We start from the raw sequence: 21,127 nt of genomic DNA on the forward strand, positions 1-21,127 counted from the left end.
GGACGCCCAGGAGGACCGGAGGAGGGCTTGTGCCTCCTCCAGACCACAAGGGGGCGACCGCCCTGGTTGTGTTGGGGACCACGGGTACAGGGCTTGGAAGCCTAACCCTGTAGGGGCCCGTGGTCACTGCGGGGGCGCCCCGATGCATTGGGAGCCCTAAAACCTCAGCACTTCCGCCACACCTGGAAGTGCTGGGGGGAAGAGGATCGGGGACACCCGGAGTCCTTCCGGGTGCGCAGATGGCACTTCCGCCACACAGGGGAGTGTCGGGAAGCACCTGGAGCCCATCCGGGTGTGCATAAAAGGGGCCGCCTCCCTCCATTCAATGGCTGGAGTCAGGTGGAAGAGGACAGAGCTCGGAGGAGAGGAGTGGAGGCGGACCAGAGACAGTGAAAGGCAGTGTAGAAAGGCCAGGACTTAAGGGGTGATTTGTGCTGCGGCACTGGATTGTGCACTTACTTATTGTAAATAAACGTGTGTGTGGTGAAATCATCATGTCTACCTGTCTGTGTCCGGGATGTACCCCACAGTGTACATTTTCTATTGTATAACAGAAAAAGCCACAATATTGTTCACTTCAATAAGAGGTACTTTAATAAAAAGCCATCGAATGGGATTTCCGTTTTTGCTGCAGCATTGAAAGGTTCAATGATCATAAAATTTCACTGGTATTGGTATTGAATACTAAAATTCTCATGTTGTGATATCACTAGCAGCAAAAAGCACCTAAGAAATAATTTCATTGCTTCTAACATAAGTTATCATTTACTTAATTTTAAATCAAGCTGTACACAGAAAAGTAGCCAGGAGGTTCTTTTCTAACTGCTATTAATATCTCAAGTTTATTATCCACTTTAACATATGGTATAAAACATCATCTTTGCAGTGATCACAGTGTTATATATCACACTATGAAACACTTTTTGTTTGTTATAAAAATGTTGTATAACAACACAGGTCCTAATAAACATCCATCCATCCACTTTCCAACCCGTTGAATCCGAACACAGGGTCACGGGGGTCTGCTGGAGCCAATCCCAGCCAACACAGGGAACAAGGTAGGAAACAATCCCGGGCAGGGTGCCAACCCACTGCAGGACACACACAAACACACCAAGCATGCAGTAGGGCCAATTTAGAATTGCCAATCCACCTAACCTGCACGTCTTTGGACTGTGGGAGGAAACCGGAGCGCCCGGAGGAAACCCACGTAGACATGGGGAGAACATGCAAACTCCACACAGGGAGGACCCGGGAAGCGAACCCAGGTCTCCTAACTGCGAGGCAGCAGTGCTACCACTGCGCCACCATGCTGCCCCCTAATAAACATGTCAGTTCAATTATGTTTCCTTACAGAAAAAATTAAAGGAACACTTTGAAAACAAAAATGCTATATCTATACTGATACGGACTGGGTAATGTGTTAGGAACGAAAGGATACCACATCATTTGATGGAAATGAAAATTACCAAATTACAGAGGGCTGAATTCAAAGATACTCCGAAAATCAAAGTGAGAAAATGATGCAGCAGGCAAGTCCATTTTGCTAAAATTTCATTGCAGCAACTCAAAATCGTACTCAGTAGTTTGTATGGCCCCCACGTGCTTGTATGCATGCCTGACAACGTTGGGGTATGCTCCTGAGATGATGCATGGTGTCCTGGGGGATCTCCACCCAGATCTGGACCAGCATATCACTGAGCTCCTGGACAGTCTGAGGTGCAACCTGGCGGCATTAGATGGACCAAAACATAATGTCCCAGAGGTGTTCTATTGGATTTAGGTCAGGTGAGCATGGGGGCCAGTCAATGGTATCAATTCCTTCATCCTCAAGGAACTGCCTGCATACTTTTACCACATGAGGCCAGGCATTGTTATGTACTAGGAGGAACCCAGGACCCACTGTACCAGCATAGCATCTGACAGTGGGTCCAAGGATTTCATCCCCATACCTAATGGCATTCAAGGTGCCGTTGTCTAGCTTGTAGAGGTCTGTGCGTCCCTCCATGGATATGCCTCCACAGACCGTCACTGACCCACCACCAAACCGGTCATGTTGAACAATGTTACAGACAGCATAACATTCTCCATGGCTTCTCCAGACCCTTTCACGTCTGTCACATGTGCTCAGGATGAACCAGCTCTCTTCTGTGAAAAGCACAGGATGCCAGTGGTGGACCTGCCAATTCTGGTATTCTATGGCAAATGCCAATCGTGCTCCACGACGCTGCTCAAAAAAATTCAAGGAACACTTTTTAATCAGAGTAGAACATCAAGTCAATGAAACTTCTGGGATGTTGATCTGGTCATTTAGGTAGCAGAAGAGGTTGTTAATCAGTTTCAGCTGCTTTGGTGTTAATGAAATTAACAACAGGTGCACTAGAGGGGTAAAAATGAGATGACCCCCAAAACAGGAATGGTTTAACAGGTGGAGGCCACTGACATTTTTCCCTCTTCATCTTTTCTGACTGTTTTTTCACTAGTTTTGCATTTGGCTACAGTCAGTGTCACTAATGGTAGCATGAGGCGATATCTCGATCCTACAGAGGTTGCACAGGTAGTCCAACTTCTCCAGCATGGCACATCAATAAGTGCCAGAAGGTTTGCTATGTCTCCCAGCACATATATTGTAGGATACAGCCAGGACACAGACAGGTAGACATCGTTTTATCACCCAACACACATTTATTTATAATATGTATAGCACAGTGAACACCCAGTGCCGCAGCACCAATCATCCCAAAGTCCAGGCCCTCAACAATGCCTTTCTCCTCTCCTGACTGCCTCCACTCCTCTCCTCCAAGACTCTGTCTTTCTCTATTCCCGACTCCAGCCATTGAATGGAGGGAGGCGGCCCCTTTTATCCCCACCCGGATGTGCTCCAGGTGCCTCCCGATGAGCTTCCGCCAGCCCTTCCTGGTGTGGCAGAAGTACCGGCTGCGCACCCGGAAGCACTCCGGGTGTCCCTAGTGTTCGTCCTCCCAGCACTTCCGGGTGTGGCGGAAGTGCTGAGGGCCAGGGCTCTTCAGGCACCCGGGCGCCCCCTGGCGGTGACCACGGGCCCCTATAGGGTTGAGCTCTTTTCCTGTGGTCCCCATACCATCCAGGGCGACTGCCCTCTCGTGGTCCAGAAGAGGTGTAGTCCCTCTTCTGGGTGTCCCAGCTGGGTACCGCCCCCAGCCACTATGTTATATATCTCAACAGTCCTGTCTTCATCACCTCCACTCCTCTCCTCCGAGCTTTGTCCCCTTTCACCCAACTCCGGCTGATGACTGGAGGGAGGCGGCCTCTTTTATGCGCACCCTGATAGGCATAAAATTCCTGTTTTGGTGATCAGAATTGGCCGCCCAGATCATGCAATTTAACGCCGTTGGACTTTTTTGTTTGGGGTTTTTTGAAGTCTAAGGTTTATGCATTCAAGCCCACGACCACCCACGCCTTGAAGGAGGAAATTGAGCGCTGTATCAACGAAATTCAGCCACATTTATGCAAAACAGTCAAGGAAAATTTCGACAAAAGAGTGCGTATGTGCCAACAAAGCCGTGGAGGCCATTTACCCGATATGCTATTCCATACATAACCCTATACTGTATACTTTATGAATCAATTAAAATTTTACAATTTTTAATTAAAAACCTGTGTTCTCTATCAAAACTACTTCTTGGGTGAATTTTGGGACACCCTCACACACACACACGCCCACACACACACATATATATATCTCTATATATCTATATATATATATATATCTCTATATCTATATGTGTATTTATATATATATATATATTTATATATATATATATATTTTTTTTTTTTTTTTTTTAATTTTAACATTACATTCGTCGGTGTGTGTGTTTCTTTATTCACATTATGTGGAAACACATGTCAAGTTACTGTATTAACTAAACTGATTCTTGTTTCAAAGTTACTGCATGCATGCTGTCTGTTTCAGATAAAATTCTACAATGGTCACTACCAAAAACAGGAAATACTCTTTTAAAGTATAAGTTTATGTTTGAACAATATTTACATCCCTTAAAAATATTTTATACCACTTCATTTTTCAGAATAGTTACTCTAAAACTCTTGGTTTAATGGCTTAGCAAGCACATAATAATGGTTTCAACAATGCCAAAAGACCATACCATTGTGAACAAGGTATTCCAAATAAGTCTGCTTGCTAAAGTAAAAAAAAAACTTAAAAATGTATAAAATAAATAAGAATATCAACTATTAAAATGAATATGCAATTTTGACAAATAAAATAAAATAAAAACGAGGAGTTGAATGGTAGAATTAATTATTATTAAGACTTACTTTGAAACTTCACAAATATTTACATTCAGAAAATAACATGAACTTACCAGTATCTGAATGCAGCTGAATAATTTGGTAAACAAATTACTTGTAACCCATAAGTTACAAAATCGGATAGAATGAGCTTTATTTACATATAGAGTTTCATTGTATGTGAGTTTTGTAATACACATGATGAACTGAATTCAGTAACTGAATTTAGTTTATTTTTTTACTCTTACTGCATGTGCATAGGTTAAAAATATATACTGCTCTTAAAAATCATGAAATATATTCAAAATCAAGGCATTGTTAATTAAGAGATCTTTTACTATATACATAAATGTTAAAGAAGCATATCTCTATAATATAGCACCTTACCTGGTTTCCAAAGAGATTGAACCCATTTATTGCTTCTAGGGCTGCTTTGGCCAAACCTACAGAGCTTGAAAAAAGTCAGTGAAGTAAATAATAAGCATCAACATAAAAAAATAAATATTAAGAAGAAAAGGTACTGTATATTGAAACTGATTTTGATTTGTTTTCATTTTTTGTGGATTTCATTTAATCTTTAACACTTAAAACTGTAAAAATGAAAGAAGACTGGTATATGAAACTTGAAAGAAAAAGCAAACGTTATAACACTGTATATGTTTGTAATATTTTTAAGTATTACACCATTCCTTTTTTTATTAATGTCTAAATCTTAATTCAACTTATATATAGGTAGTTTGTAATACTAATTATTACTGGTGCAGTCCATTTTGCTTATTCCAAACAAGTCTTACATTATCAGGGAGAAGTACCTCAAGAGAAACCATTTTAGGAATGTATCTGAGGCTTACGTGAATGTGTGTCATTAATATAGTCTGCCAAATGTTTAAACCAATTTGTAACAAAATATAATTATACATATCTTTTGCTTATGTATGACTGTAAATTTAAATTTACTTATGTACCCCAATTATATAACTGCTCACAAGAAAAACTGTGATCAAGAAAAGAGCACTTTTTATCAAAATTATGTTTATTCATGAGCTATGCTGTCATGTTGGACGAAGTCAAAAAATTTTACTGAAGTGACAACAGAAATGCAATTGCTTGTAAACTGTAAAAAAACAAAGGGAACATTAAACAGCTCTGAGGCATGCTTGGAAGTTTATTTGAACACTATAAGAAGCACAAGGAAATGGAAGTATGGGTTTGATAATCATCTAAATTACAGCATCCTCAGCAATCACAGTGTTAAGTCTTTTAAGTATTGCACTTGAGGGAGAGATTAAAAGATAAAAAAGTCTATGAACATGAAGTGTATCAGTCCGTAGTTGGAATACTGCATCACTGAAGAAATAAAAAAATGCATGTTTCTTGGATTACTTATCAGCTTTTCAGAATACAACTTCATTTCAAATATTTAGAAAATGAACATGTTGAAAAGTATGTTTTGCTATATAAATACTGGGAAAAATGGCAACAAAACACCCTACTTTAAGTTTACCTAGAATGAAGCTCTGTACTTCCATTGTTATATTTGCTTCCTCTTTCCCACATTCCAAAATCTGGAACACGATACGATCTTTCCAAACAGAATACAAGATTTTGTATATAAGAAACCTTAAAAAAAAAAAAAGAAAAAAAAAGTATTTTATATTGGTATTAGAAAACAAGTTAAACACTTCATATATAGTATTATATTTGTAAATAAATAAAAAGTAAATGATTAATAGAATACTGAACATCTTTCTAGTGATTAAGGTGTAGAAAAAATATTCAGTGGTACAACATGCTAGAGACCCTTTAAAAGAAAAACTACTTAAATAAATTGAAAAAAACTTGGAAGCAGGATTATTCTCCATTTTACAGCAATTTTACTGTGTGCCCTGTCCTGGGTTTGTTCCTGATTTGTGCTCTATGCTACCTGGGATAGGCTAAGGCACCCCCCATGAACCTTGTCTGGATTAAGCAGGTTAGAAAACTGACATATACTGTATAAGCTGAAGGCCTATTAAAAGAACACTCCACCCAAAGATTATATATATTTTTTTTTAAACTTACCCCATGTAGTTTGTAGTGGTGGCTGAGAAAAATACTTAACACTGGTCACTATTGCCTTCTACTATATCATAAACTTCTTTCCCTCCATTCTGCATAAAAATATGACATTAATTTTTTTCTTGGCCACCAGTACAAAGTACATGGGATAAGGTAACATATAAATCATTTTGGGTACAGTATGCCTTTAATGATCAAAGGCACATTAAGACCAACCCCTTCATTGTGGATTCTTAGTAGCCAGCGGTTGCAGTGATGTGATGTCTGCTTAAGAAGATGGCACATGGTTGATAGCTGCAAACATTTTCTTAATTCACTAAATTGCTGATATTCTTTAACTAATAATATAAGAAATCATATAAATGTGTTTTAAAACTGGAAGGTTGCTATTCTTCAAAGTACAACTCAAAATGTTTATTTCCTAATAAACACAAAGTAGGCCTCGTACACTCCTGAAGTAGAATGAATTATCCTGTAATGCTGTAAAACAGCAACAGTCTCCACTACAGATCTGGCTGTGTTGTAAAACTCCACACATATCTGAGTGAAAATAATGCACGTGTGCAATACAAATAAGGAAGGGGACACAGATTAAGTAGCCATACTCTCCAATGTGAATGTTACGTGAGAAGGAATGCCTGCCATGAAAGACATTTTACAGCACATATAACCAGTTTGGAAACTTAGAGGCAATGCAAGTAAGTAGTAGTTGGACGTTGTACCGAGTTAGCCATAATGGATGTAATGAGAAGTCAGGGAAGATGATACCTTTTATTGGCGAAGTGAACAAGTTGCCTGAAGAAGGGGCCTAACATGCGTCGAAAGCTTGCATATTTTAATCTGTTCAATTACCTAATAAAAGGTGCCATGTTGCCTGACTTCTCAGTCAATGAAAATAAGGAAATTCTAGTTAAGTCAGTAACTGTAATGTCATTATAAGAAATTTAAACTCTAACATTTTGCTACTGGGAAATGCTAGTTATACCATGTTAACACATTGGTACACTAAAAAATGTGTTTTCCATAATTATGATTTCGTCATTTGTAAATTGGTCCATATCACTGCCTAGAACTGTCACTTGAAAATGTATAATGAAGAGCACTCTAAAGGTTTTCGGCTTAGCAACTATTACCCACTGCATTCTTATTTGCAATGGTGATGGACAGGTTGACAGACGAGATTAGACAGGAGTCCCCGTGGACTATGATGTTTGCTGATGACATTGTGATCTGTAGCGAGAGTAGAGAGCAGGTTGAGGAGACCCTGGAGAGGTGGAGATATGCTCTAGAGAGGAAAGGAATGAAGTTCAGTAGGAACAAGACAGAATACATGCGTGTAAATGAGAGGGAGGTCAGTGGAATGGTGAGGATGCAAGGAGTAGAGTTGGCGAAGGTGGATGAGTTTAAATATTTGGGATCAACAGTATAGAGTAACGGGGATTGTGGAAGAGAGGTGAAAAAGAGAGTGTAGGCAGGGTGGAATGGGTGAAGAAGAATATTAGGAGTGATTTGTGACAGACGGCTAACAGCAAGAATGAAAGGGAAGGTCTACAGGATGGTAGTGAGACCAACTATGTTATATGGGTTGGAGACGGGGGCACTGACCAGAAAGCAGGAGACAGAGCTGGAGGTAGCAGAGTTAAAGATGCTAAGATTTGCACTGGGTGTGACGAGGATGGAAAGGATTAGAAATGAGTACATTAGAGGGTCAGCTCAAGTTGGACGGTTGGGAGACAAAGTTAGAGAGGCGAGATTGCGTTGGTTTGGACATGTGCAGAGGAGAGATGCTGGGTATATTGGGAGAAGGATGTTAAAGATAGAGATGCCAGGCAAAAGGAAAAGAGGAAGGCCTAAGAGAAGGTTAATGGATGTGGAGAGAGAGGACATGCAGGTGATGGGTGTAACAGAACAAGATGCAGAGGACAGAAAGATATGGAAGAAGATGATCTGAACCACTAACGGGATCATCCGAAAGAAGAAGAAGAAGATTTTCTAATTGCCAGAAGAAGATAAAACAGCAATTCACATTTGGGCTGCCATGTTTATTAATGATGAGGTACAAAGAAAATGTAAATATACTCAAGTGTGTGCTGGAGGAAAGAAGCAGTGATTCACATTTGGGTACTAGCACAAAATAATGATATTTGTGGTGGTAATGGGGAATCTTTGGTGTGAAGAAACAAGAGAAATTTCATTAACTACATTTTCTGAAAACACTTTTAGAAATATGACAACATGAACATTTGTACTATAGCTATTAATGAAAAGTTAAGGAAGGTCAAGAACATGACACACACACACTGATGACATAGTTAAAGATTAAAAAAAAACACACTTCCTGTTGTTGTCAACACTTCTAGTGTTAAGATTTTTATCCTGTATTACATATTTCAATGTGAATGCCATCAAAAAAATTACATGTACAAATACATATATCAGGCAATTTAAGAGTGTATACGATTGTTGTGGTGTGCAAAATCTGTAAATATTGGTTTGTATTTTCATTATAGTGGGCGGCACGGTGGCGCAGTGGGTAGCGCTGCTGCCTTGCAGTTGGGAGACCTGGGGACCTGGGTTCGCTTCCCGGGTCCTCCCTGCGTGGAGTTTGCATGTTCTCCCTGTGTCTGCGTGGGTTTCCTTCGGGCGCTCCGGTTTCCTCCCACAGTCCAAAGACATGCAGGTTAGGTGGATTGGCGATTCTAAATTGGTCCTAGTGTGTGCTTGGTGTGTGTGTGTGTTTGTGTGTGTCCTGCGGTGGGTTGGCACCCTGCCCGGGATAGGTTCCTGACTTGTGCCGTGTGTTGGCTGGGATTGGCTCCAGCAGACCCCCGTGACCCTGTAGTTAGGAATATAGCGGGTTGGAAAATGGATGGATGGATGGATTTTCATTATATTTTCCTTATGACAAAACAACAGATGAACTTAAATACAAGTCAATTGCATGGACAGTTAACATCCAAAGCAATCTGTTTTCCTGAATCACAGTACCATTTGTTTAATATAAGCAGGAATTCAGGCACCAGGACTAAATTGGTTTACAGCTTGGGAAAGGAAGACATGCTATGGTTCAAGCTGTATCCGATTACTTTACAACCTGTGAACAGAAGTAGATGCCATTGGGACTGGAAATTACAGCTTGAGACAGGAGATTGTTAAAACATTAGAAACTTTATTGCTTGAAAAAACTGACGTATTCAAATAGATAAAAGAGTCTTGCGAAACTCCCATAGCATTTCAAAATAAATATGATGGACTAAACAAAGAGAACAGAGCGACATCAGAAGAGAACAGAATGACATCAGATGAGGGAGATAGCGACGTTAAGAGTGGGTGCCAGCAACATGTGGCTGTTTTTCATCTGATCATCAGCAAAGCATTTCATGAACGGTTTTGAGTGCTAGATCAATGCTGCCCTGGGACATTCATCCTTGACATCTTTAACTTTTTGTAAGCTTCTTCTAAAGACTATATATATCCAGACTTTGCTATCCACATTTTTTTTATACTTTTCTCTACTGGTATTATTGCTCTTTACTAAATATCACGTTGCTTTTAACTTTCAATAACTTGTCTTCATATCTAGAGTGATAGAGGTAATAAGGTCAATTTCTTTGAGCACCTGGGGCAGTGAGGAAGTACTATATGATCCGATGTGGAAGGTTTATTGAGCTGTGGACGAAGAGCTCTTTCCAAAAAAGAAACAATGAAAGTAAAACATTCACTGGTTGATAAATGGCCTATAGCCAGGAATGTTGAGCCTTTGTATGTCTGAATATATTCTTGGAGCCCAAAAGGTATTTAGATCTGAGATGTATCTAAGACATTGCATATTTATCGTGCCTATGATAAGTAAGTCTCTTGGAGTACTAGGGAAAGCGGACTGTGTATGTGTTATAAATACGGTACTTGTGTGGGTTAAAGTGCTAGGTAGTAATGTGCATGTTTATACCGCTTTCATATGGTACTTTTGTGATTAGGGTCTGTGTGTATGCATATATCTATGTAAATGTGTGTTAATCTTAAGGTGAAACAGTAGACCACCTGATAATGAACTTGATGAATACACTTATCCTGAAATAAAATAGGTAAAGGGTAAGTAGAGGGAAATATCATGATAAAAATGATACACTATGAAAATTAATCTGTTGGAATTAACTTTCACCAAATTCATCAGATTTTAGTCAGGAAGTGTTTAACAGAAACAAACAAACAGAATGAAACAAAAAAGAACTTTAATCAACCAAAAAAAAAAAAAAAAAAAAAAAAATTACATACACGGCTTTTAACTTCAAAATACTTAAGCACATAAGCAAATGATAAAGATACTGATTTGCTCAGCACACAGTTTTTCCTGTATAAAAGCTGTAATTTTATCTATAAAATATTGCAGGCCAAAATCTTTTTATGTGGAATGAAATGAAAGAATCTTGCTGTCATTGAGGCACTAATGTGAAGAACTGCATAATCAATATGTCTGTACTCAAAATAGTGTCCACAGACTCACATCCTGACACACAAGCATAATAATCATGAATGGAACACATATGTTTTTATGTTTTGAAATAAAAATATTCATGTTTTAAAACAGATAATAAAGTATCCCACATTGCAGTAAAAAAATTAAGATAGACAGTCCTTGTACTGTCTATATCTTATGTATTTAAGACGCGCATTAATTGCATATTATTTTGTCTATAAGCATAACATCTTTTGATTTCTTTTGAATTTTCCATTGCCCTCTTCTATTTGCTGTAATTTATCCAGATTACATTACCAATGTCCCTTAAGAAATTAGAAATGTCACATATCTGTCTATCATGCAGTTGTTCTTTATTAGTTCACATGTCTAAAATGCTTCTGCACAATTAATTAGCTGAAATTTTAAAATTCATAAATGTTTATAAACACATCATTACTGTTCTGCAAATTTCTCTGCTCCTATGTATAGTAAGCCTTATAGGAAGACTGTACCAAAAATTATGTATTTTGTTTTATTTGCAGTTTACCCATCTGTGAAAAAATATCTCAGATTACTTTTGTTAGATAATCCAAATATCAGGTGTCCAGTCAGATTCTCACAGGATCATCAATAAATTACTACAATAAGTTTTGTTTTTCATTGGCAGATTGTGAAAGTGAACTTGCAATTTAACCACCTGCTTGTTAAAAGCACTTCATCTCTCTTCATCTCTCTCTCTCTCCCCCTCACACACACACATTCCATGCCAAAAGCAGCAAAAATGCAGAAGCGAAGGAGGCTATGAAGCAGCATATGACATGCTGCTGAGACTGCTTGTTTCTGTTTATTTTTTAGCCACTTGGCCTCTTTACAATTTGTGAAAAATAAAATAAAGCAAAAAGGAATTAAATTAGATAATACTTACTGTATTTACATGACACAGAGTACCAGTTTTTGGTTTATATACAAGTGCATTAACCTTATTACAGCAAAGGGAGTAGAGCACCTATGTAAGGGAGGGCTACACTTAAAAGTATATATAAACTTTAAAGCTAATTCAAAGGGAAAAAGAATACACAGCCTCCAAATGTGAGATTATTCTATTTAATATGGGAATGAAATCGCAAAATCTCATAACAATTGTATACCATTTGACAAAAAGTGAGATGTTAAGCAAAACTCATAAAACAAAACTCACTTCATTTACTTTTCCTTAAATCACTAAGCTACGCACTTGTGCAGCAGCAAAGAATTTATGTAGTAATGTAACTTGTCTATCATTGATAGTTTCTTAAAATAAAATTCAAAGAAGATGCTATCTTTTGACTTCACAAATAATTTTTGAAAGGAAAGAGATGATTATTTTAGCACAAGCTCCTGACATTCTTCCCTACATACTCTGACATAGAGAGACACTCCTGTGCCATTAAAAATATTTTGACTGTAATCATATCAATTCACTAGAACATGAAAGTATACCTATAAATTAGTCTGTAAAAGAATATTGCTAAAACATGATGAATACTCATGGGTTCCTACACAGTTAAAATCAGAGAGTGATAACACTGTCCCTCCTTCAGTAGGAACAAAGAATGAGAAAAATTATGAGAGCATAAATGCTTTAAGACACAATGTTTTACAAACCCAAATAATTTTCTTTTACAAAAACTATAAGAGTGAACAAAACAACAACTTGTGCACCACCAGCCTACCAATGCAACATTAAGCAAAAATGGCTGCTGTCAATGTCATCAATCACTAGAATAAGCTATCAGCCTTGACAATGTTCACGAAACTGATGATAAGATATCATCTGGGCATGATACTATATTTTGAATCTTCCAAAATCTGGACACTATATAGTTCAGAATTTCTGCATTACGTTGTTTCTGTGCTTTAAAACGTTCAATACTTGTACACATTAAAATTTGTAACTTCACCGTTGATTAACCACCGTATTTTTGCATTTCATAAGCATTAAAAATGAATCCTATTAGCAATAAGCTAAATAAAAAAACACTAGAAGTTACCTACTATAATATAGTTACAGGATAATTTTGAGAAGTTTACATTCACAAAACTTAGCTATTTAAAAAAAACTATTACCTCATCTGTATTGTAAATAATCTGCAATCCAGATGAAATCATTTCTACCAGATAAAGCAAGAAAAGTGATAAGGCATCAATCTAAAAACACAAAAAGAAAGAAAAAACAGATAATTAAACACCTCCAAGTCATGTTTACAGATATGATTATGAAATCTAGTTTAAACTATTGTCATGCATGTTTTATGTGATTTTGTGAAAATGCAACACTTAGTACATTTATAAATTAAACAAAAAAAGTGTGATCTAAAATTCCGAAGAAACACAGATTCACCGCTTTCATAAACTGGTAACAGAAATAGCAAAGTGTACCTGGAGATGGCCATATGCATCATAGTTTAGCAATTCATCTCCTGTGTGAACATTGAAGGCAGAATGCAGACATTTTAAAGGACTTGGATCTTGCTTAAACTGTTCTACCTTAAAAAAATACATATCAAAAAAGTTATATTAAAAACAAACAATTCTAAACAAAAACAATATGGATTTTACAGCTAAATAATGTCATTTGTGTTTATGTTTTTCTTTTATAATATTTGTATGTTAACACTTTAAAAAGAGTCTTCAATTATGAGTAAATTCCATTAAAATTTTTGTTTTAAATGTCAATTAGCTACATGCATGTTAGGTGAACTGGCACTGTTAAGTTGGCCCTAGTGTGAGAGTGTGTGTTTGCCTTACGATGAACTGACACCCTGCCCAGATAGTGTTCCTGACTTGGATATCTTGCCCAATGACTGCTGGGATAGAATCTAGCTGTCCTGTTACCCTACCTTAGATAAACAGGTTTGGAAAATGGACGGATGATCTGTAATGACTGTTATGATACAATTGTCTTCTAAAAAATTTGAAAATAAATTTTTATCAGATTGTAAGTAATGATTTTGGCCTTAAATTAATTGATCATTAATTTAATGACTGTCCATAACAGAATTCCGATCAATCTAATGTAGATTTAAAGAAGATTGTATACTTGAAAACAGTAAAACAATTAAAAGAAGTATATAAAACTACAAAACAGTTATTAGTATAATTGTATATAGTAATGCAATTATAGTTTACACAATACAAGAACAGAAGAGGCCAAGTGACCCAAATTAGTTTGTACATAACTGCCTGTGAAACAATCACTGACTACACAAATGAATTAAAGAAAAAACTATAAGCTAATTAAACATAACCAATCCTCCAGCCTATATAAGTATTTTTATTTCAGGTGTAAACAGTAGATTAAAATCCTATGCAAAAATCAATCGGATTATATGCCAAGTAAGTGAAAGAATGTACTGCCATCCCATCGAATCATGGGTATCTTGGCTACAAACCAACAATAATTTCTTCAAATCTATTACTGCATTATTATACTGTATTTACTCTAATATCATCTGTAGAATTGGAGTGCCTTTATCAGATAGCTACGAAACAAGATATACTATCAGAGAAACAACAGTATTAAGAATCTGAGTGAATGTCGTAAAGGATTACTGAACAGAACTTGTATTATTTTAAGTACAGTTTAGAAGCTGCATTTCTCTTACACACTTAATCAGGAACCTAAAAGAAGGCATTGGGGTTTTACTAGTCGCATACTAAATTAGCAAATTAGTAGTGTATCTTTAACTGGGGAGAAAAAAAAACAACTATCACTTGCTGACTGATCACATTTAACAAAAACACTTTACAAAATAGCTGGAATTCTATTATTTCAGTTAGTATTAAGGTAAATGCTGAACTTGAAATATGATTCTCTAGAATAAGCATTTTTTTGTGTGAATAATGTGATGGACTGTAAATAGGGAAAAACGACATAGTAATACAGGTATCTAAGCACAGTAATATAGTTTTGCTTAATATTAATAACATTTCTTAACATTAATTGAAAATTTTAATTATTTTATTTTATTTATATCAGCATTATCCAGACAGGATTAATTATTGTGTTAAGTGAACCTAAAATTAACACAGTTTATATGTTTACTAGACAAAGAGCCCGTTTCGACAACGTAAGATGAAACGGGCACGAGTTTGTGTCAGCAGTGTATACAGTAATAAGTATAAGAACCACAAACCTGATATAGGTGTATTGATTGAATGCGTAATTGAATCAGAACGCATAATTAGGCCTCGAGCTGTAGTCGAAATCGCCTTTCAGGCCTCTAGAGCTTTAATCGAAGTTGCCTTTCTCTTTGAATTTTTGCGGCCGTAAATCTGCCGCCTGCCGCAATGTTGGGGTTGGATGTCGGTCTCGTAAAGTTTTTCGGGCAGCTGGGCAGAAGGCGACTGCGCATTTGGCTTCGGATGGACGTGAGTGAGTGAGTGAGGAGGCATGCAAATTATGTATTAAGATAGGGTCACTAGTTTCATGTGTACATAGTATATTATTACATTTACAATGTTGCATAATAATTTGGCACTGTTAAAAAAATAAAATAATTACTTAATAAATCCAAGTAATAAAACAAATGGATTAACCAAAAAATAAAATGTTGAGGATGTCATGACAGAACAGAAATTAGCAGTAATGGTAAAGATTATGACACAACCTGAAAATTGGACATGAACAATCAAACCAGGAGTTATCATAAAATAAATAAAAAAGTCAAAGTTCAAATCTATGAAAGAATCCCTTACCTTATCAGCTTGGCGCATGTAACAGTAGAGAATTCCTCTCATACATTTAATAGCGCAGTGTTCCAGTTCATGTGTCCTTCCTTTATCGTCATCAATGCGCCTGAAACAGAAGGATGGCGTGCAAATGAAACTGAAGTATTAGATACTAAGCATTACTCCGCTAAAGCAGAGTATTTCTTTATTAAGTTAAGGCACTGTATAAAAACATATTTTAACCATGAATCGAAATAAAAAACTAGTGATATAGTTACAAGATATAGCTACAAGACTTGTCAACTAAATAACAAACAATAAACCAAATCTACTAATTGTTCATTGCATTTTTCAGATTAAGCAGCTGATGTTCAGTGAAACTCCTTGTAAAGTGGCCTTTTGGAACATACTGTATATTATTTTTAGCTGTAAGGAAAAGGTTACGCATTTCTCATCAGGTTGCATTTTTAAATAGATAATTGAGCTAACAGAAACTAATTTAATTGCTGCAGTGTACAACTTTAAGCATATTTCTTTACATTTTAATGTAATTACTGTATATTTATTAAATTTAACAGAGTTAAAAACAAAACAATCAATGTGCCATGTGGAAAACATGTTGTCACCTATCTAATTGATGCAATAATAATACTGTATATATTTTAAAGTCATCGCCCCTTATTAGGTTTTGAATTAAACAAGGTACTGCGGTGGGTTGGCACCCTGCCCGGGATTGGTTCCTGCCTTGTGCCCTGTGTTGGCTGGGATTGGCTCCAGCAGACCCCCGTGACCCTGTGTTTGGATTCAGCGGGTTGGATAATGGATGGATGGATTAAACAACTACTAAATCTTAAACCAACAAATGGAGGATTTAAAAAAAAAAGATAAATTACTCTTACAAATCAGAGGAAGAATATAAACCCATCTAAACACTTTCAGCTTGGAATATCCACTGTAAGTAACATTAATCATTTAGAAATAGATACTAAGAAAAAAAATATATAAAAGGATTGTAAACTGCAAATCTGAACCCACATTTCACTCCAAAGAACCTGAAGAAATGTTTCCTCTCAATAGGAATGATCAATAAATTTATAGATACTGCAGTAAGCCAAAATCATTTTGGAAGAAAATGCCATAAATGATAACAGCATATTTAATAAACAGCATTATTATTTAATATATAAAAGATAACAGTATACACTGCAGTTGGGCTGGCTAGCAGTTTTTCAAAGCTGATCTTCCGGCTAGGACGTTGGATATCTCTGGGTCCACGGTTCTTGAGGCTGATCCTCTAATTAGCTGTGGACCACCCAATCTCACTGAGATTGCACAGGTGGTGAACCAGCTGAGGGGGTGAAAGGCTACAGGAATCCGAGGTATCCGGGGTGAACTTCTCCAGGCTGGTTGTAAGGCTGTCCTCCTGGCATTGCAAGCAATCTTTGCTTCCATTTAGGAGATTGGCATCATCCTAACTGACTGGAAAATGGGACTTGTCGTCCCTATCTGGAAAGAGAAGGGTGATCGCCTGGATTGCAGCAACTACAGGGGGATAACACTGTTCTCGGTGCCGGGTAAGGTCCTTATTAGGGTCGTCCTCAATGGGATCTGTGATCACTTGCTCACCTACCAGCGACCTGAACAGTCTGGTTTTACGCCTAAGAAGTCTATCATCGACTGCATCCTGGCACTGAGGGTTATCATGGAGCACAAACACAAATATCTGCAGAGTTTCTTTGCAGCCTTTGTCGATTTTCATAAAGCGTTCGACTCAGTTGATCGAGCTGCCCTGTGGGACATCATGAGGGTTCGCGGGATCCCCTCGAGGTTGCTTGGTATCATGGTTGGCCTGTACACTGGTACTGTGAGGGCTGTGCAGAGTGGAGGTAGAACGTCTGCATTTTTCCCAGTTGATTCTGGGGTTAGTCAGGGGTGTGTTCTTGCTACTACTCTGTTCAATACTTGTATGGACTGGGTGTTGGGCAAGGTCGTGGGGTCTCTGTTGGTGAAGAATGATTCATGGATCTTGACTTTGCTGACGATGCTGTGATCTTCGCGGAGTCAATAGAGGCTCTGATTGGGGTGCTTGAGACACTGAGAGAGGAGTTCGAGTGTCTGGGCTTGCGAGTGTCCTGGATAAAAACCAAGATTCAGGCCATTAATGACCTCTTGGGCACAGCCATCAGCAGTGTGTCTGCTTGCGGAGAGAGTGTTGACCTTGTCGAGAGGTTTACTTACCTTGGTAGTGACATTCATGTCTCTGTTGATGTTTCCTATGAAGTCAGTACATGGATTGGAGAGCATGGGGGGTCATGAGGTCGCTGGAAAGGGGCATGTGGCGCTCCCGATATCTATGAAAAATGACGAAGGTCCAAGTCTTTAGAGTCCTGGTGCTTCTAGTCTTGCTATATGGTTGCGAGACATGGATGCTATCCAGTGACCTGAGACGAAGACTGGACTCCTTTGGTACTGTGTCTCACCGGAAAATCCTTGGGTACCGTTGGTTTGACTTTGTGTTGAATGAGCGGTTGCTCATGGAGTCCCGAATGAGGCACATTTTCTGCATTGTGAGGGAGTGTCAGTTATGGTACTATGGCCATGTGGCGCGTTTCCCTGAGGGTGATCTGGCTCGTAAGATCCTCATTGTTGGGGACCCGAGTGGCTGGACCAGGCCAAGGGGTCGCCCATATAACACCTGACTGTGGCAGATAGACGGTCATTTCTGGAGGGTGGGACTGGACCGCGTGTCTGCCTGGGGGGTTGCCAACCGAGATCCCGAGTTGTTTAATTTTGTAGTGGGTGCAGCAACGCACTGTACCAGTGCATGCTCCCCAATGAGTATACTGTCAGGTCCATAAATATTTGGACAGTGACACAATTTTCATAATTTTGGCACTGTACACCACCACAATAAATCTGAAACAAAGCAATCAAGATGCGATTGAAGTATGGACTTTCAGCTTTAATTCAAGAGGCTTAATAAAAAGATTTTGTGAGCTATTTAGAAAAGACAGACATTTTTATACATGGCACCCTATTTTTTGGGGCTCAAAAGTATTTGGACAAACTAAAATAATCACAAATATAATGACCATCTTCAATATTTGGTAGAACATCCTTTATAGTCAATGACTGCCTAAAGTCAGGAACCCATGGTCATCTTCCAGTGCTGGTTTCCATGCTATTGATGTTTTGCTTTATTGCAGCTGTCCTCAGTTGATGCTTGTTCATTAGACTTTCTACCATGGGTTTTTCTCCTCAGCAAGTGAAATACATATCCATTTGGATTGAGGGTAGTTGACTGATTTGGCCTTTGAATAATATTCTACTTCTTTGTTTTGAAAAACACTTGGTTTGCTTTGCAGTATCTTTTGGCTCATTGTACAGCTGTACTGTGAAGTGTCATCCTATTGGTTTTGCAGCATATATCTGCATCTGAGCAGATAGTATAGCCCTATACACTTCAGAATACATACTGCTACTTCTGCCAGAAGTCATATCATCAATAAACATTAGTAACTGACTTCCACTGACAGCAATGCATGATCATGATATAAAACTGCCTTCATAGTGTATCACAGATGATGTGGTATTCATTGGATCATAAGCCGTTTCTTCTCTTCTCCATATTCTTCTCTTTTCAACATTCTGGGATATATTGACCTTAGTTTCCTTTATCCAAATAAAACCATTCTAGAACTGGACAGGCTTTTAAAACATGTTTTCTGGCAAAGTCTAATATGACCTTCCTTGGCTTGATGTTTACCAATGGTTTATACTCTGTGGTAAACCCTCTGTCTTTACTTTAATGAAGTCTTCTCTTGATTGTAGTGTTTGGTAATGAAAGGTCTACCTCCCAGAGTGTGTTCTTGGTGTGGCTAAATGTTTTGAAGGGGTTCTTCTTCACAAAGGACAGAATTCTGAAATCATCCAGGACAGTTATCTTCTGTAGTTTTCCAGACATTCTGGTGCTGCTGAGTTCACCAATGCATTCCTTCTTTTTAGGAATGTACCAAATGGTTGATTTGACCACTACTAGTGTTTCTGCTATCTCTCTAAAGGGTTTGTTTTGTTTTCTCAGCCTGGACTGTTTTACTTGGATGGACAGCTTCCAAATACAAATTCTTCACTTGGAATCAATTCCAGACCTTTTACCTGCTTAACAGTTAATGAAATAATGACGGAACTGCTCCCACCTGGCTATGGAACAGTTTGTCAGTCAAATGTCCATATACTTTTGAGACCCTGGAAATGGTGGATGGGCGGGCTATGTTTACTATTCAGAAAATTGTCTGTCATTCCTAAACGGCTGATATGATAGTTTTAGTTAACCCCTTAAAGTTTAGTAAGTCTACACTTCAATCACATAATGATTGCTTTATTTCAAATCCACTGTGTCACTGTCCAAATATTCATGGACTGACTGTATTTAATAATAAATAGCATTATTAAGCACAGGGTGCTTAATATATATATATATATATATATATATATATATATATATATATATATATATATATATAATATTTTGGGGTGTTACATTTGCCAGTGGGATGAGGAATATCATGAAAGCATAAAGAATAATGGATTCAAATAAGCATTAGTAAACCATAATCTGCTTACAGAATGAAAGATTAAGATGTAGGAAAGGAAAGATTCAAAGTTCACAAACTTAAATAATAATGAGCATCTGCCAGGTTTAATTTATTTTCTACTCGGTCTTTAATTCAGCATATAAGAATTAGTGCTTAACTATAACATGCAGTATTATGTCACTTTATTTTATACTCAGGAGAGGAAGAGTTTATTTCTTTTTACTTTGAAATATACTACTAAAACATGTGTGCACTTTTTCAATCAATTAGACCAAAAAAACCTTTTTTATTTTGTTTTTTAATGAGAATTTGAGTATTTCTGTTTCGGAGTCATGTACTAATTGAAATGTCTCTTTGTGGTGGGGTGGCAGAAACTTTGAGATATGCAATCCAAAAATAAAACAATCAACACACTCTGAATTATATTACATAAACATCCATATCTACTGTATAAATTTAGTAAATGTCTAAATATGTAGCATTAAAGTCAAGTGCAATGGCATTGAAATTATTAAATCTCCGACATGCATAAAGCATTAAAATAAGGTTGGTTTAAAAATTTGATATAGATACACATTTTGCATCTTAATTAAATTATTTTAGTGTAAATATACGGAGTTCTAAAGTGTTCTATCACTTTTTTATTTTGCGAAAAACATAAGTAAAATGTATTGAAAAATAATTTTATGTCTGTTAAAATTCTGCTACAGTATTGCTTGGTAGGTTGCAGTGAGAGGAAAAACAAAGGAATGTGTATTCATTTACCAGGGGTATTTTGCAATTCAATTAAAGAAAAAGATGGAAAAAAAACAAAACAAAAAAAATAGGAGACAGTCTAACTGAGGGTTAAGATGTCAGCTTGGGGGTTGATGTAATGCACTAACCTCTATTTTCCTCCTCTACAGATCATCAGAAGGGAAACCCACCTAAATCAGCATCAAATTCTTTTGTGACTACTTGCTAACTTTGCCTGTTTTCCTTATAATACATGGGGAGGATCCCCAAATCTTTACTC

General features: G+C 37.4%; 1 protein-coding gene across 3 annotated transcripts in view; it reads right to left on the minus strand.

The window, feature by feature from the left end:
• The window catches only part of phkb (phosphorylase kinase, beta), a 190,984-nt gene that overhangs the window by 142,634 nt on the left and 27,223 nt on the right, over positions 1 to 21,127 (minus strand). For all 3 annotated transcript variants that reach the window (XM_028809644.2, XM_028809645.2, XM_028809646.2), the window contains 5 exons: positions 15,545 to 15,644; positions 13,226 to 13,333; positions 12,914 to 12,994; positions 5,795 to 5,910; positions 4,678 to 4,741 (listed from right to left, as the gene is read on the minus strand). In XM_028809644.2, the coding sequence (XP_028665477.1) occupies positions 4,678 to 4,741; positions 5,795 to 5,910; positions 12,914 to 12,994; positions 13,226 to 13,333; positions 15,545 to 15,644 (469 nt within the window). The remainder of the gene's footprint in view (positions 1 to 4,677; positions 4,742 to 5,794; positions 5,911 to 12,913; positions 12,995 to 13,225; positions 13,334 to 15,544; positions 15,645 to 21,127) is intronic.

The sequence above is a fragment of the Erpetoichthys calabaricus genome, chromosome 9 (genome assembly GCF_900747795.2).
Source record: "Erpetoichthys calabaricus chromosome 9, fErpCal1.3, whole genome shotgun sequence".
Lineage (NCBI taxonomy): Eukaryota > Metazoa > Chordata > Cladistia > Polypteriformes > Polypteridae > Erpetoichthys > Erpetoichthys calabaricus.